The sequence below is a fragment of the Pseudopodoces humilis genome, chromosome 3, assembly GCF_049639895.1.
Source record: "Pseudopodoces humilis isolate 2021_Gansu_Grassland_sample_001 chromosome 3, ASM4963989v1, whole genome shotgun sequence".
In the NCBI taxonomy this organism is placed as follows: Eukaryota; Metazoa; Chordata; class Aves; order Passeriformes; family Paridae; genus Pseudopodoces; species Pseudopodoces humilis.
In genome coordinates this window covers 70,479,658-70,497,698 of record NC_142202.1, presented here as the reverse complement: position 1 = coordinate 70,497,698, position 18,041 = coordinate 70,479,658, and the positions used below count along the sequence as shown (strand labels likewise).

The window sequence follows — 18,041 nt, the reverse complement described above, 5'->3', positions numbered from 1 at the left end:
AAAAGGCATATTCTGACTGATTCTGACCAAAGGCTTGATGCAGATCTCTGAGTTTGTGGCCTATGTCAAGCATGAGGTCCAACTGAGTAGTTACAATAACAGCTTAGCATTTAAATATATTGATCTGGTCAAATTTGTGGTGGTTTTAATGCTTAACTTTCAAGGATCTTCTTACTCTCTCTGATTCCTAGCAGGGAACAGTCTCCTCCGCTTAGCATATATGCTTGTTGTTGCAGCTCAGCATCCTGTTGGGGTGTGTATTTGCTTAAACACAACTGAGTCATAGCTACAGGCAATATTAAAAGTCATTATTGCTACATTTACTGCCCAGATTATTCTGAAATTTAGTTTTGTTGAAAAAGCTCTATTCTGATATCAGTCCAGTGTTTTGGGTTTTTTTTAAGAGAAGAACTTGACCTTGGTAAAATAATAGAATTGTAAAACATCTTGAAATATTCTTACTGTAGATAACTTCTAGGTTATGTGGCAGGTGATGTGTCTGAACTTGTGTTTTGCTTTAGCTAATTCACTCTGATTTGTATCAACATACTGCAAGAAGGTATGAAAATTTGCATGGGGTTTGCACTGTCAGATACACTGGTTTGTTTAAGACAGTAATGAATATACACATCTGTATTTTGGAAAAGTAGTGTGACTTCTACCAACCACCCTTGTCTTCTTTCTCTTTTAGATGGGTGGCTTATGAGAATCCTGAGTTTACAGGGGAGCAGTATATACTGGCTAAAGGGCTGTATCCCAGCATTGAGGCTTGGGGGGGAAAGAATTGCAAAATCTCTTCAGTTCAACCAATTGTTATGGTAAGGAGCTTATTTTATACGTGTTCTGCAAGTTTCTCTGAAGTATTTGGAACTCTACTTTTTTATCAAATTCAGTTTACTTACATTATTTAACTGATAATTAATAGTAAATTTTGTATGTTCTTTTATCACTGTTGAAAATATTTTTTCCTTTTTTTCCCCACAAAACTTTTGCAGGATATTGTTGGAAACGAAAGGAGTAAAGTCAAGGTAAGATACTTCTCTAAGCACACAAACTGTGTAGTGTCTGTAACATGTAAATAAAGAAGTGGCTGTTTGTCAAGTGGAACACTCAGGAATTTGCATAGATGGCTGACTAGTCAGACAAAGAGTGAAAACTGCAGGTGGAGGAAGGTTATTTTCCAAACCTTTTGAGAAAGGCACATGAAGACCCAAGGAAGGTGGGATTTAATACACAATTGCCATCAGAACTTTCTTACGGCACTGGCAATGTCTTGGTTCAGCAGGTGAGGTGTTTTGGGGTATCAGTGGTTGTTCTTAGGAGCTGGAACTCGCAGCCCTCTATGCAGAGGTGCAGGACCTGGAGTGTTTTGCTAAGGAGAGGGCTCTACAACAGAGGTGTTCTTGGTGAGAGCACTACAGGATAGATATTGTTCTTGGTACAGCTGACTTAATTCCTTTTGAACCTATTTCTTTGATTAAGAGTTTTGCTAGTAGTGGTTGCACTTGAAGGGTGTTATTCACTCACAAATACTGCTGAGTTGTGCTTAAAAGTTAATGCCACCTTTGTCAATAACATAAGGAAAGGAAATGGCAGGGAGAACTTGTCTGTTCAGTGAGTTAATATATTTCTACATTGGATTGTCTCCTTAGTGCAAGTACTAATATGTAGTTTTGACAGTGAGGCTAATAGGCAGCTTTTTTCATCCTTCTTAATTCTGAACCTCTTCAGGTTTGTCCCTGTACAAAGTTATTTTTATTTTCATTTCAGTCAAAGTGGTAAGTATATCACAGCCCTAAAAACTAAGGAGACAATTCTTAGCTGTCCTGGTTTGCTGCTTGGGGTTAGTAGCACGCTTCAGTGGAATCGCCTGCATAGGGATAATGCATAAACTGTGCAGAATAAAAATATCAAAGCTGCTTATTTTCAGCTGTGTGCATGAAAAATTATTAGCATCTTTGCATTATGTGCCTATTAAGACCCTATCCTAAGGAAGACCTTATCCTAAGGAAACAAAGTAGTGGCTTGCAGCCAACAGACTACATCCATTGTCAGCGTGTTCCTCTCTGGAGAATGCTGTACCTGCCCACACTCCTATCTCTATTAAGAGTGAATAAAGCTGGTAGGCATGTTGTAATGTGAATGACTTCTGTGTGATCACAGCTAATTATCCTCCAGCCAAATTAGCAAGTTTGCTGCTTAGAAAGTTTTTCTCTTGGTTTTTTTGGGTTTTTTTAAAGGGCAAAACACTCTGGGGGTTGTATCCTCTCTTATCCTTGGAGCAGAGAAAGAACCAACATGAGACTGTGTCTGTAGCTGTAACAGGCTCATAAAACCCATCTACCCTGGGAATATACCATGCTTCTTGGCATGCTGAGTCCTTTGCCCGGATTATGCACCATTAGTGTTCTGAGAGGCAGAGAGTTTTCATATACTGAAAGATATGTTATATATTGGATATTTTAGAGATTAAGCAGATTGATAATGTAAAACTCTTTATGGCCCTGTAATAAATGTGTGCCTATTCTGGCCATTCAGTGGGAATTTAAACATCTTACCCAGCAGACAGACCAAGGAGCTATACTTGTGTTGTTTTAATTATTTTTATGTCACTACATGATTTACAGCCAGAAGTAATTTTTGGAATTGTTACTTTGCTCTCTTGAGCAAGGATTGTAACACTGAAGAGGTGACAAACATAGATTACCAAGGAAGTCTGGGTGTTTTAAGTATGTTTTATCTAATTATAGAATTAATGGTAGAGATGTAACTGAAGGTAGAAGAATGAATTTCCTTAAATATGTTTATAACTTTTTAAAGGTCCAGTTATTTTCAGAGCCTGAATTCAAGGGTAACTGCCAAATATTTGAAAAAAACACAAGATGTATTGATTCATTTGCTGTGAAGTCTTCAAAAATTTTAGATGGCAGGTAAGTTATATTGAATGAATACTGCAAAATCACTAAAATGGTAGAAGTTTTAGAAAAGCAACCAGCTTTCTAACACATGAGGTGATTTCATATATGGGGACTTACAGAGAACAACGCTTTGACGTTGGCACATCAGTCTTTCAGGAAAAAACATTGTAAATAATGCATCTGCATTTTACTGGCACAGATGTCTTAAGAGGAAACTTCTCCTTCTTTCGGCAGCTGCATAGTGTATGACCAGGAGGAATTTGCTGGTAACCAGTATGTGTTGGAAGAAGGGATCTATCCTGACCTCACAGCAATGGGTTGCTCACCCCAAGCAGTTCTAAAATCTTTACGGATCATAAATATTGTAAGTAAAACCTATTAGAAATATTATAAAGATAAGTAGGCGGTGATGATTCCCCATTTCTTGCAACAGTAAAAATTCTAGGGCACACATACAACAGAGGAAGGTTTGGGTTGGGGGGGGGGCATTGCTTGTTTGTTTGGGTTTGGGTTTTTTTCTGTGCAGTAGCAGTTAAAATGTCATAGCTGCAGTTACTCAGGTCTTCTTGACCTCCGTGCTGTTTTTTGTAAAAGAGAAGATGTTACAGAAGCAACTGCCTGGGATGCCTGTTCTTGATAACAGCTTCTAAAAGAACTTCTGTAAAGAGTCAAGCCTATTTCCCGGTAGGAGAGATCATTTAGAATGGGTTGAGAAAGTGGTAGGACAGTGTGAAGAAATATCTATACTGTGGACCTTGTTTTTGATGCATATTTAAAAAGCATGCTTAATTAAGCAACTTTGCATAAAACACTTGTAATTATAAGGCACTGTTGCTATCATCAGGACAATGGAATTTGAGTTAATCACAAAATAATGCACCATTCTAGATAAGATAAAGCAACACCCAATATTATTTGGCAAAATCAGGCAGCGTTGTTATATGTGGTGGATACAAACTAAACTACATTTACATATTTTGTAACTCATCAGTGGCCAGGAACGAGTTTGCTCAAGCTTATAACCAATCATTATGATGGATCACTAATGGAACCTGCAGGTATCTTTAAAGTAATTACTAGCAAAATGTGGCCAAGATTCCAGGAACTTATGGCAACATGAGATGGTACTAATTTTAAAAAAGGAGGAGTTCACTATTGAATCTCTTCTTTGAATTTGGCAACTTTATTGCACTCTACTGTAATTTTGATAACTTGGTAGTGGTGTAGCCTGTGTTGAAAAAGAGCTAAAATATGTCATCCTCTTTCATGCCTCTGGAGAATTTTAATGGAGAACTTTGACAACTGCAGCAAGTTCATCTGTCTTCTGAACTCTTTGACTGTCTAGTGGACAGAGCCTATTAAAAACAATATAATCGTTTCTAGCCAAGCTTGGTGGGTGACCACCATGAAAAATAAGCTTTTCAGTACATGTCAGTAGTTCCTAGGGTTAAAATGCTTGTTTCAAGCTGGAAGGATGAGCTTTACTTTAAAAAGATTTACTATTTGTGACAGAGACTGTTGTGTTAAAACAGAAATTCCAGTTCTGTGCTTCTTTACACTTGTGAAACTTGTTCTAGTCCTGTGTTTTATCACACTTCAGACAACAGCACAGAGCTGCATCTGTCTGAAAATCATGTGCTGCTGCTTCTTTCTTCAGAGGCTCCCTAGCTGCAGAGAAGAGGAGAATGGGTTACTTTGCTCATTGGTTTACTAGCAAACCAGAATAGAAAGAATGATTGTTTCTAACTACTTATATTGTTTATTTTTCATGATTTTCCAAAAGCTTGAACCTTATTATTTTAGCTCCTGGTTTCACCTCTCAGACTTATTTTGGGACTGTATTTTGTCAGTGCCAATCTTAATTCCTCCCCACCATCTGTAACTTTTCTCAGGATTTTTCATGACATTTCTATACAAGAAGCACCTTTGCTATTTTAATGTCATATTACTGTTTTATCCAGTTGAACCCCCCTTTGCTTGCAAGGATCATTTTGTAAGGGACCATAAAAAAAGGAAAATAAAGGGATACTTGATACACTTGCAAGTGAAAGCTAAAAGGACTTTTTAAAATAGGGAACTTAAACTATATTAAGGGCTGTTTATAAGCACAAGGGTTTTTGCGGGTTAGATTCCACTATATCTTGGTTGTGCTTGCTTTGCATGCTCCACATGGCTGTAGATAGAAAATAGCATTTTTCCTTCTTGAATTTGACACATGTTCTTCTTCCTAAGCATACCATAAAACCCAGCTGACAATGTGGTTTATACTTGAACAGTCATCTGAAATTACTTTTTAATGAGAAACTCTGTGGAATAACTAAATGTAGATATACAGGAACACCAGCTTGGTACACTGCAGTACGCAAGAAGTACTGAAAGAAAATTCATGTGCTGACCTTGCACTTCTTGCTGTTTTATATAACATTGTTGCTGCTGAATCAAAAAAAAATGCCCAGTGTAAGGTGTGGCAGAAAATTGGAGGATTTCCTTTTCTATTTCTGTTTTCTTTACAAGAAGATTATTTCTAAAGCATTGCAAGAGGCTGATGAAAGGCTGTTGCCTGAGACGTTGCATGTCTCAGAGGAAGCCAGAGGTGCCAGTCTGTAAAAAGGCTTAGAGTTCAGAGGCACTGGGACATCTTCACAGTGTGACTGGTCCTGTTGGGCTCTTTACCCATGGTGACACGTGACTATCTAACTGGTGTTGCATTTCCTGGTGGGGCTGAGCATACTATGATTGTGGAGTAAAGTGGAAAGGCCTCTCCTGGCATTTTCCACAGCCTAGCAGCATGTGTGCCGTCGGGAAGCACAGCTCAGCTGCTGTGTGATAAGCTGGACTGCTGTGCAGGTGATGGTGACGCTCATGCAACGCTGTCATCTAAGCCCTTAAACATCTAAAGGAAGATTAAAGAGGAATTTAAGCACTGTCTAGAAATTGGTAGATGGGAGGTCTTTCGTAATAAATTCACATGAAAGCATGCATATATGAGCTGCCACGCATGCATGGAGCCAGCTCTGCCTTGGAGGGCCTGTTTCCATGCCTGAGGCCGGATGGGAGTCTGTCGAGACTTCGCGTCATGTCAGGCATTCCTGGTCCAGTTGATCTGTGAGTGTGCTGAACACATGCCAGAAGGAAGGAGCTCTTCTGGCTGTGGCATTGGTTTTATGCAGTTCTTGGCTGGAAGACTGGTGAGAAAGGGAGTGGCAGTGTCATTTCTGTCTGTGAGTGTACACTGTAACACCAGGACACTCAGGCTTAATTGACTTTACCCTGGGGAATTTCAAACCCTACCTCCCAGCTTCCACAGGAAGGCCTTCAATATGATGGGTTGTTTTCAGTCCATGACAGATACCTTGCCCCCAGAAAAGAGTCCAAGGTTCCTTTTCCAGAAGACATTCAAATTGGATTCAGTGTTGCAGAGAGCTTCATGTGGGCAGAATCCTCTGAGACCAGGAGCATTTTGACAGAGGAGAAGAACCATTTTCCACAACAATTTTGAGGATTCAGATGTTATAATTTTCACTTGTCATAAATTTTATCTCAGTAGTATGAAACTTGAATCTTTTGTCTAGTCAGAGATTGAAGTTGCTGTAACCTACAGTAAAAGTTAAAAATTAATGCAATAAGTGATAAGCAGTGCTGATGAGGCTGTCATCATTTGAAGCTGTAGAAATCAATATTTATCTTACTGTCTGTTCAGCTCTTTGTATGAAAATTCCCACGAGTGGGGGTTAGTGCAATGGAAGAGAGATACGGCATTGATTAAAATGTACTTTAAGACATACTTAAGGTATTGTACAGGAATCAGCCACAGAGGTCTTTGTGCCTGAAGATAAGGAAGTTTTATGTTCCATGCGAGAAGATCCCTTGTGTATTTTGTATAAGGGCTTTTTATCACTTTTCAGCTTTAAGTAGAGTTGAAGAGCAGAAACACTAAGGGTTTTTGATCTTAAACAATCAAGAAGAAACCTCTAAAATAAAAGGGGTATGTGGAGTACTGATCTGCACAGTCACCATTTGGAGTTCCAACATCCTATAAAGCACTTATCTTCCTTTTGCAGGAGCTGTCTGAGCCCTGCATAGCTCTTTTTGAAAAGATGAGTTTCCAAGGAAAGAAAATCGAATTCAGTACAGAAATCTTAAATCTTCAGTTCCTGGGATACAATCCTCAAATAGCTTCAGTTCAAGTCCTTGGTGGCATGTAAGTTTAAAATCACCTTTTGATTCTTTAAAATGAAGTACTTATTCAACTTTACAGGTGTAATGGAACCACAGAATGTAAAATTAGAATTTCATAATGTATGTAGTGCATTAATGCCATTTTGTCTTGCAGAGCATTTTCATATTCTGTCTCAACAGTATATTATCACTGACTCATGTCCTGTGCTAGGATTTGAAATTAATTTGAATAAAGCTCACAAGGAAACTCATGTCTTCTCTCATGCCATATTTTAATAATTGGATAGCATTCTTAAAAACAACTTCTGTGCTCTTGGTTTGGGTCTCAGTCATAAAAAAATAATTTGGTTTGTGATCTGTGTCATAAGTTTAAAATGTTTTTTAGTAAGTCTTGATGGTCACCCTTTAACCTCTGCTATGGACACAGAGGTACAGTCGTCAGATTATGATCTCGCCTCTTTTGGTGTTACTAGTGATTTTAGTCCCATTTACTTCAGGAATTGGATGAGTATCTAGCAGTTAGATTTACTAGGTGTTTTTAAGCAGTTGTGTTCTCTAAATGTACCCTTGAAATCATGTAAAAAGTAGTCTGTGATGAAGTTTAAAAGCTGTTAGGGAGCATTTTTAAAGCTACTGTCCCATATTCTAGGATTCCTGCAGATCTGTTAAATTCTTTTTTTGTTTTTTAGCCCATTGTTAACCTCTAAGATACTTGCCCCCAGTTTTGGTGGTTTTTGTAGTTTGTGAGGGTTTTTTTGTTTTTAATGCTAGATCCATTTTACTGTTGCTTTACATTTAAATGTATTATTTTGAAGAGGTAAATTTCCAAGGCATGTGCTAGAGATAAGCTGTTGGGTAGCTTAAGACTGCCCTCAAGTGGATCGCTAATAAGCAAATCTGTAGAGCAGACCATTTTTCCCATCTGGATAGGCTGGTCAAAGGGTTTCCTTAGCACACTGAACTGAACTTTGAAACAAAATTTTTAAGGAAAGGTACATGTTCGTATTCTGAAGCTTCCCAAGGTTTTAGTATCTTTCACCATAACCACAAGTGATTCTCACTTTCCATAACGTGAAGTCAAACATCAAGTTACTTCTTTGCCAATATCATGATTCCAAGTAATGGAATTGTGAATTTTGTGTTTCCTGTCCAGTGAATATATGTGGGGTTTTTTTTGGTGGATCACTGGAAACACAGAATATGTTATGAAAATTCCGATTTTGTTACAGCAATGTAGGCTGCTGTAATGTGTCAAAATACAGGGTTTACATTTCCCTTGCCCCTGCTGCCTCCTTATTGGAGAAGGTGTCATCTTCTCTTCCTTTGATAAGAGACCTCTATTTATAATTCTCTTAATTTCATACCTGGGGATATATGTGTATTAGGCAGTGAAAAAGCACCAAAATTAAAGTGAGTGTGCTTCTGGATGAAGAAGTCCAGTGACAAATCAGTCAGAGGAAGGATGTAACCTGAAAATGAGCATATTGAGTGCTCATGTACTCAAACCCCCATGGCTATTGGACAGTCCCAGCTCATCACTGAGAAAACTCTAGAAATTGCACTGTATGGCAGCCTTTTTTGAAGCCCAGACATAATTCACTGGCTGTGCCAATAATGATAAATCAGAAGTTGGGTTCTGACAGATTACCCTCAATGTGTGATTTTAAGTGTAGCTGGATGCGTGTTAGGGAATGCTAAACAAATTTTTTCTATGTGCACTCTTGCTCTGTCTCTTCTCCATCCCCCTTGCAGGTATTTGGAATGAAGAGAGATGTTATGAAATAAAACTTTTGTCAAAATACCCAACAGAACTTCACCCTGTTGCAGTTTCCAGTATTTGCTTGTTCCAGTCTGCATCCATAGTAGTTCTTTCTCATGTGAACCAGGCCTGTCCAAATTCGGATACACAAACCAGCTGGTTCTGCACCTGCAGCAATGTAGCATTTACAGCATATAGATCTATTCTCCTTGAGGAATCACAGTGCCTCCTGAAAGCAAATGTAATTTAAAAGCAGGGTTCTCCCAAGAAAATGCTTTGCTTCATTCAGCTTGCAATTTTTAAATAATAGGACTCTAAAATTTCAACTCCTATGTACCCATCTCAGTGTGGCTGATCTAAATCAGGATGTTATTTTATTGTTTTTCAAGGCCTGTTAAAAAGAAAGTCATTGGCTTTCCAAAGCTAAACACTACTACATTGTGGGACAGATTTATATTAAACTTATTTATTGATTCCAAAGCAGAATTCAGCAGTTAAAAAGTTGTCTTATTTTTTCTCCTCATAGATGGATCATTTATGAACACAGTAATTACAGGGGACGTCAGATGTTGTTAACACCAAATGAAATTCCAGACTGGTATAAAGCCAGTGGCTTTTGTCAGATAGGTTCTCTGAGACCTTTACTGCAGGTGAGTGGGCTTTGACATGAGCTCATGAAGCACTAATTTATATCTTGTCATGGGGTTGGGGAGATATTAATGCAGTTGAAAACAGCGTTACAGCCTTGTCACAGGCATGTACAAACTTCAGCGTTGGCAATTGTGTAGAGAAATCACTCTGGAGTTTTGTGTGTAATAAAAGCTGTTTGAATATGCTACATGGCTTTGCAGTTACAGCGCTTAAACTGTTCATTAAGCATCCTTTAAACCAAAGTACAGAAGACAGTATTTAAGGATTAATTAAGCATTAATAAATAATGGCTATAACTGCTATATATAAATGATTGTTTCATAACTAGCACCCACACTGGTTGCTGGCATGCTGTCTCTACTATCTGCATTATTTATGGAAAAACAAGAAAATTAGTAAAAAAAAAAAAAAGATACTTAAGTTAGTAGTGATTTTCTATTGATTTAAGAGGGAAAGTCTCTCCCTGCTTATTATTTGGCAGAATAATTTGCAAATCTAATGCAAAATTTGTTCTTGTCATCCCCTCTGTTTTGTTCTCTAAATAAAGACCATATGATCTTGTCCAATGGTGCAGCAGTCCTGGGAGCTTTAACATCTGAGATTCTTGCTAAGCCTTATTTTATTGGAGAAATAGCTTTGTCTAATCCATAGGTTACTTGTACCTGTAACCAACTGCATTTGCTTGCTGTCATAGCTTTGTCTTTGTATAGCCTTAAGCAGAACTAGGAATAATGCATTTTTACTGCCCTGCTGAGAGCTTGTCTGAACAGAAGTGTTCATGTGTAATAGGCTACACAATTGCACCATTAATGAAAGCTAAGAGCATCTATAGAAGGAATTAGTGGAGAGAAGTTAGTTCTGCTCTGAATGAAAAAAATTTTAGCTTTGCACTGTGTGCTGATTTCAGTGCATAGGAAAGCCTAAAACTCTCCATGCCGAGTGGTGAGTTCTCACAGCTTGTCTCATTCAGATGTTTATGGGCTTCTGAATTAAATTCTCCAATAAAAAAGTTAAACTTTGAGAAAGAAAGAGGTAGGTTTGGGGTTCAGCACTGACAGTAACTGCTCTGAAGTTAACTCAGAGCAAGATGTGTTCTCTGCTGAGATTGTGGTTAAAGAGTTCTTTTGTTTTGTGCAGAAACGTGTGTACTTCAGGCTTCGAAACAAGGAAACAGGAAAATTCATGTCAGCTGATGGAAACCTAGATAATCTGAATCTCCTTAGGATACAGGTTGCAGAAGATACAGACTCAGATGATCAAATCTGGGTTTATCAGGATGGATTCATAAGGTGTCGGGTAAGGTTTGCGTTCAATGTGCATTTTCTCTTTTCCTCACCAGTAGTGGAGCTTTATGAACTTATTTCCTACTGCAGCATCTTCATTTATTTTATAGGTTTAATCTGTTTCAACTATAATGTAATCTTTCTGAAGGGAGTTGGTTTTTGTGGGTTTTGTTTTGTTTTAATCAACTTTGGCTTTTCCAGCTGATACAAACTACTTGTATGATACTTTTTTGACATAATTGAAATTTTGAGAGAAAGAATTGCAAAAGTATCAAAGCAGAGGAGTCCTTTTAAAGTACAGACCCTTCCTGTTATTGTTTTTGAACTGTGCATACCTTGCAGTAGGACAGTTAGTGTAATGTAGTATTTGTACTGGCTTAGGGCAAATCTGGGAGGAAATAGACAAAGATACAAACATTATAAAGTCACCCTTGGACAATATCCTCTTCTGCATTTAGACAAGCTTAAAGATAAAATCCCACTCTTTTGAGCCATTTAGGGCAGGGCTTTGTTTTTGTTTTGTTTGGGGATTTTTTGTTTGTTTTCTGGTTATTCCGCTATTTGTCAAATCCATACTGTTTTCTTTCCTCAACAAGTTTCCAGAGGAAAGTACAAGTTTCCAAATAAAGTCCTACTTTTCTCACAGTCCATAAAACTAATCATGTGCAAATTGTCATTGAGGTGAGCAGAGGTATGCGCAGTTCATGTAATGTTTAAGCATGAACAGTCTTAGGTAGGGATCCCAGCCAAAAGAAAATTAAGTTACTTTAATACTGTTAAACAGCTTGACTGCAAAGAATCATGTGAACTTTTTCTGTAGGATTGTATAACTTCAAAGGAGCCATTTATAACTATGTCATCTATGCTGGAGGGAAAAATCTTACTGTTAATAAGCTAAGGCATTGTTTGGACATGTTTACAGGACACATGCAGTTGTAAAAGGGATTTATGCAGACAGCAAAATGATGCAAAGTAAGCTAAAAGCTTTAATATGACATACAAAAGACTTCTCTTTTGAAGATGCTTCTCAAACATGTCACTGAAACTTTTCATATTGAGACAGCGTGGTGTTATACAGCTTTGGATAAATACTCCTGGTTCCTGCCCCTTTTTCTGTTTCTCATAAAGCAATTTTTCTGTGCACAGAAAATAGATAGCTTGTGCTGTATAGCAGTCAGGTAGCTTAGTGCACAGTGCAAGCTGGCAACATTGATCTTAAGTGACTGAACTCGTACAGAGCTCTGCCATATTTCTGGTGAATGGTAATAAATCCATTTTGCACAAACCAAAAATTGGGTTTTACCACATATCACAAAGAAAACTGAGCTACGGGGTGGGTAGCTCCCTGCACAGAGGCAGACAGAGGTCACTGGAAGAACATGCACCTTCCTGTAAGGTTGGGTCATCTCAGTGGCCGAGTCATGAGATGTGACCTTGACCTGTGCTTGGGGTTCTCGAGGCAGGGCTGTTTTAAGTATGTGGGATAATCAGGAAGCAAGATATGAACATCACTCTGCTTTTCAGAAACAGATATGAATGCTGGTCTCCTTACTATTCATGAGTTTCATGGAGACAGGTGAAGTTCTGGCCTAATCGAAGCTCAGAGTTTTCCTAGTCCCACTAGAGAACACTTCAGACACAAGAGAGAATTTCACAACTAAATCAACTTTAATTCTAGATTATGATAGTCAGAAGTATGATTTTTTCAATAAATAATGCTTTCAAAAGTACTTGTAAAAATAATTTAGGGCCGTTTCAACAATGACAAATGAGTGTTCAGTCTGCCACAGAAGTGCATTCAGTAGTTAAAAGGTGCGGTTTATGGTGATCTACTGAAAATCACTGTTTATCTACAAAAATTGACTGTTACTTAGTAGTACAGCCTTAATACTCTTTCGAAATAAGCTTAATTTTTGCCAGTTCTTTTTTTAGCCAAGAAGACATTTGCAGATGTTTGGAATCAAGTAATACAAGTGACTATGAAAAGAGTGTAGAACAAAGAAGCAAATATTACTGTGATACCCTGTGAAGTTCATACACTTGATCCTGTGCAGTTATGTCCTTTATATGAAAAGGCTACTCCAAAACTAGAAATGATTGAAAAAAACAAAAAAGATTTTTCAGAGGATATGGAGAGCCTCTGTGCAAGGAAGGGACAAAGCAGCAAGGACATTTTAGCCTGCAAAGGTACACTTTGAGGGATGATGTGCTTGAAGTCTCTGCAAATATAGCATGGACAACATATGCATTAAAGTAATCAGGGGGTGAGGAGAGCATCAAATAATACTAGAGACATATAAAATTATTTTTAATTTATATATTTTATATATATTATATATATATTTAATTTATATATATTTTTAGTGGTAGTTAGGCTTTGGAACTGCTTGCCACAGTGTGGAAGGTTTACAATAAACAAGGATGTTCACATAAAAGGGTTACACTGATCTTGGTGGCTAATAAATTCACATATGGGACAGAAAATGAGCATGAAAGATACTGGGATGCATGGAAAAGTCTCTGGGCTGGAAATTGCTGTAGCCTGGAAGAGATAACCAGGAGCATACTGCATACAAGAGAACAGTCAATGTAATCTTCTACGGCATCAATGTCATCTTCATCTATTGGCCACTGCTAGAGACAGGTGCTAATTGTTCCTTTTGATCCGATACAGCATAGCTGTTTTAATGTTGCTGTGTAGTGGGGAGTGTCAGCAGAAACAGGAACAAAAGAAAGATGAGTTTTGGGTTTGGGGCAAAAATAGATTCCTTGAGGGGAAAATAATTGCTACATTCTATTCTCACCTGATGGTATCTCTCCTATTCAATAAAAAAAAAAAACAGTGGAAATAGAACTAAGGCCATTTTGAGTAATTGCTGTTGTCTTTCTGATGACACAGATGGCAGAGGATTGCTGCTTGACAATTGTTGGAAATCTTATAACTCCTGGCTCTAAACTCGGTCTGTCATTTGAGCGGAATGAAGACAAACAGTATTGGCATATTAGTCCTGATGGCAGAATTTATAGCAAGATGAAACCCAAGCTGGTTTTAGATATCAAAGGTAAGCAAATGTTATCTCATTACATTGGGCCTTAATTACATGGTATTTGCAGTGGGATACACACTAAACGTGCCTATAAATTAAGGATGGTGCTGTAGTTGCTTTAATCTAGAAGCAAAAAAGACCAGATCAGCTAGTTTGACCTCCTGAATTATACAGGCCCTAAGACTTCATTTCTCCTACATACAATTCAGTAACTCACAGTACTTGCTTATCTTGTATTCTCAGTGTCCACTCACTGTTGATAGGCTCAGTTAATTTTTGGTCAGTGTAAATATGATTATTTAAAATGGTGAAACAAGAACAATCTAACTTCTCATTAACTTTGATTTCTGTAAGTGCAAATTTTCTTACATTATAGTTGAAGATGCAATAGCCAAAGGATAGTAGGAAAGCAAAGGCAGGCTTGTATACTGATGTGATTAGATGCAAAAAGGTGGGATTCTTTTGTTTATTAATGGCTGTGCCTATATGGCAAGTATGAGATTCTGCCATAGCTGTCTGGGATCTGTGAGAACTTGATGTGTATTTTGGAGTCACTTTTGTCATAGTAATTTGATTTGTGTAGATGCTGTTTGTGAACTTCGTTTTCAGAGCTTCACAGAACGTCTAAAAAAGTAGCAAATTGAATGATTAGCAGAATTAGTATAATCAGATGTTCTTACATAATAATTGCTTTTTTGGGTGAAGGTAGTGAACATTTTCTATATCTGTTCTATTAATTTTTTTAGCTGTTTTTAAATGGATTTTTAATTGATGCTGTGACATTAGTTACATTAGTTACGTCAATTACAACCATCACTACCCCCAAAAACTCAAACCAACCAGCAAAATAGCATAGTCAACCATCAGCACTTTAGAATTAAATGCTTATAATCATAGAATATCCTGAGCTGGAAGGGACCTATAAGGATCAGCAAAGCCCAACTCCAGGCCCTGCATGGGACACCCCAAGAGTCACACCAAGTGCCCGAGAGTATTGCCCAAAAGCTTTTTGAACTCTGTCAGGTGCTGTGACCACTTTCCTGTCTCTCCTCTTCCCCTCACAAGGAAGGTGTAACTGCAGTGAGGTCTTCCCTCAATCTCCTCCAGGCTGAACAGACCAAGTGACCTCAGCTGCTCCTCATACAGATTCCCCTCAAGGCCCTTCACCATCTCTGTTGCCCTCCTTTGGATGCACTAATAGCTTTATATCTTTCTTATATTGTGGTGCCCAAAACTGCACCCAGCACTGGAGGTGAAGCTGCTCACTCAAGGCGAGCACAGAGCAGAGTGGGACAATCACACACCTCAGCCGGGCAGGACTATCAGCACTGTGCGATCAGGGTTATCTGGTGTCTAACCATAACAACAGTGGCACAAACAGTCACAAATTCTCTTTACTGACATAAAAAGCTAATGATTAATTGCAAACTTAGCAAAAATGCTCCACTTCAAGGAGAATCTTTAGTCACAATGACTGCGTACCTTTTTCTAAAGTCCATTCTAAGTCGCACCAAACAAGCAGAAATACTACGGCATTGTCTTTTCTTCAGTTAATCATGTTAAAAACAATTATGTATTCTGCATTCATAACTGAAGAACTTTACAATGGATAGATCTGGTGGTGGTAGAGATACACTCTTGGCTCTAAAACAAAGTAAATCTGTCCAGTAAATACAAAGCAGTAGATACATTTAGCTTTTATTTGAGAAAGCCTAGTAGGAACTCTGCCTGTTTCTGCCAACTCTGCTGATCCATTATGGACCACAAATTATGCAGTAAAGAGTTCCTCAGCAAATGAATGCAGTTGTGTAACTGTGCAGTTGCCAATGCCACCTTGTGGATAAACTGGCATAGCACAAAGCATTGTCCAGAGCACCATGCTATCCAAGTAAATAGTCTGTCTATCCACTGAAAAAAAACTGCCATCTTTTGCCATTTTAATATATTTACATTCTATCAGACACCACTTAAAAACAATTTTTGCAACTCACAGTGATAAACTGAGCTACAAAAAATAACATTAGCTACATAGTTCAGTATGTTACACTCATCATAAGCTTTCAGCTGAAAGGCTTATCTTTTCTCAGGGAGGGTGAGGCAATTGGGGTGCAGAACAAAAAGACAGTGTCTATGGGAGTGTCCTGGTACTTTGTATCAATGGTTGGCACAGATGGCTGCTTCCAGTGGCAATACCACCTGCTTTGCAGGTGTGTTGTACTATAGGAAATGCACGTGTCCTGCAATTCTGCAGTACATACTAGATCTGAGGGAAAAAAAATCAGTTCTGACTTTCAGCTCCAGTCAAACGTGTCTTTGCTTCCCAGTTTCTTAAGTCAGAATATTAATGGTGCTCCTCTATGAGAAAATGTTTGGCATTACATCACGTAAGTAGATTAAGCTCTTCTAAGAATGTTTCTATTTTGCATTCAGATATGTTCAGCTGCCAGTGCAAACAGCTGAACGTTGGGTGATACATGGTGCATGATGACTTGTGATTCATCTGGTCAAAATAAAGGATTATAATGGCAAGGAGTAAACAAGTGCCAGACCTTGTCCCTGACGTGGTCACGTGTGTATTATCTGTTAGCAGCAGGACTTACTTCATCATCTAAACATCTTCACTCCATTCTTAGAGCCAAGTGACAACTGACAAGTGTTGCAGGAAAACTGTATAGTCAAGTATGACTCTTGCATGTGACAGTCTTCAAAGAGCTGCACCTGACTGTACTGCAGTGTTTCTTTCCTTTTCCATCCAGGCTGAAAAAGCTGAGAAACTGAACTGCTAAGGGGGTGGAGGGAATAAGACAGACTGATCCTGGTTAATTCAAAAACTGTTTCAAAAATAAATTCCAAAAGCAGGCAGTGATGAAAATACATTTTTCTTCTCAGAGCCATGGGTCAAAGAGAAACTGTCTACACCAGCTCGTACTAGAGCTTTTCTGAAACATAGAGTATTTGTCTCTTATTTCAAAGATAACCTCCCCTCTTTGACATTTCTCTCTACAGGAGGCACACAGTATGATTGTGACCATGTTGTTGTCAACACAGTCAATGAAGAAAAGTTAACACAGTGTTGGGAACCACTGGTTGTATAAACCAAATGAATCAATGATGTTTGAATTAGCCACTGTTCTGGACACTGGAATTGGCACTGCCATCTCTGAAGGATACAGGATCAACGATGAGAATTTTGTCTTTTCTTCACTATTTTAAGAAGAACAAGCAACAGAATGATTTCACCTCCCTGTCCAAGATTATTTTCCTTATAAAAGCTTGAGTATCTCAAAATTATTTTTTTTTGTTTATGTTTTTAAATCCTTACAATTCAGTGTTGGATAGAGTGGCAGTATGCCTCAGGCTGGAAGAGAACAACTGAAAGTGCGAGAGACCCCACAGAATTACAATCATGTAAGTGAGTAGTTAACCCAAAATAGTCAGTAAGTGCAAATTATTTTATAAAGGACAGGAGTGCAGTGTGTATGTGGGTATAGCAACTTGGACCTGTGGGCTGTAGTATGGAGAAATATTCCCTACAGGAAATTATTGTATTTGGTTCACTGGAACAAAGTTAAGTTTACTGAAAATTTAAAGACTGCTAGTACAACACATCCAAAGACTTTTTCACATGTGGCTTCAAGTATAGTTAGTATGCTAATATAGTAAGTCCTAAATTAAGAAAAAAAATAGATTTTCTCATGTATAGAAGATGTAAAGCAGCAGATACTTGGTTAGAAAAAGAGGGCTGGCAGAAGGATGCATTGGAATGTGAAGAATTTGCTCATTTTCTATGTCACCTAACTTCTTGAGTTGTGGGTATTTTTTCTTCTTTGCCAAGACACATTTGTGCCTTTTAAAACAGTTTCAGTAAGTAGAGTCTTAGTGAGCTCCCAAATCATATAGGAAACAAGAATTCTTAGGGAAAGTATTACTGAAGATGACTGCAACAGCCTGTAAGTGCTGTGGTTCCTCAGTTTTTCAGCCATTGCCTGTTGGGCTTTCCATGGAGAATGCCCAGCTCCCCAGTGTTTCTGGAAATGTTGGAGAGCAGTGTTTGTGGTGAGCTCCTGGCTCTCCATTGGACAGAAGTGTCAGACTCCTTCAGGAAGGGGCACAGCCAAGCCTTAATACATACCCAGCCACAAGGGCTGTGCCCATTCCAAGTGTTACTGGTTTAGTAAAGAGCTTGTGACAAGTAGGATGTTCT

The 18,041-nt window shown here is 38.3% G+C and overlaps 1 protein-coding gene across 3 annotated transcripts in view; it reads left to right on the top strand.

The window, feature by feature from the left end:
• The window catches only part of CRYBG1 (crystallin beta-gamma domain containing 1), a 95,877-nt gene extending 78,749 nt beyond the window's left edge, over positions 1 to 17,128 (top strand). For all 3 annotated transcript variants that reach the window (XM_088053495.1, XM_088053496.1, XM_005518244.3), the window contains 9 exons: positions 692 to 818; positions 996 to 1,028; positions 2,821 to 2,930; positions 3,153 to 3,282; positions 6,980 to 7,119; positions 9,383 to 9,506; positions 10,645 to 10,803; positions 13,690 to 13,852; positions 16,844 to 17,128. In XM_088053495.1, the coding sequence (XP_087909621.1) occupies positions 692 to 818; positions 996 to 1,028; positions 2,821 to 2,930; positions 3,153 to 3,282; positions 6,980 to 7,119; positions 9,383 to 9,506; positions 10,645 to 10,803; positions 13,690 to 13,852; positions 16,844 to 16,932 (1,075 nt within the window). In that variant the 3' untranslated portion in view covers positions 16,933 to 17,128. The remainder of the gene's footprint in view (positions 1 to 691; positions 819 to 995; positions 1,029 to 2,820; positions 2,931 to 3,152; positions 3,283 to 6,979; positions 7,120 to 9,382; positions 9,507 to 10,644; positions 10,804 to 13,689; positions 13,853 to 16,843) is intronic.
• Positions 17,129 to 18,041: the final 913 nt, after the last annotated feature.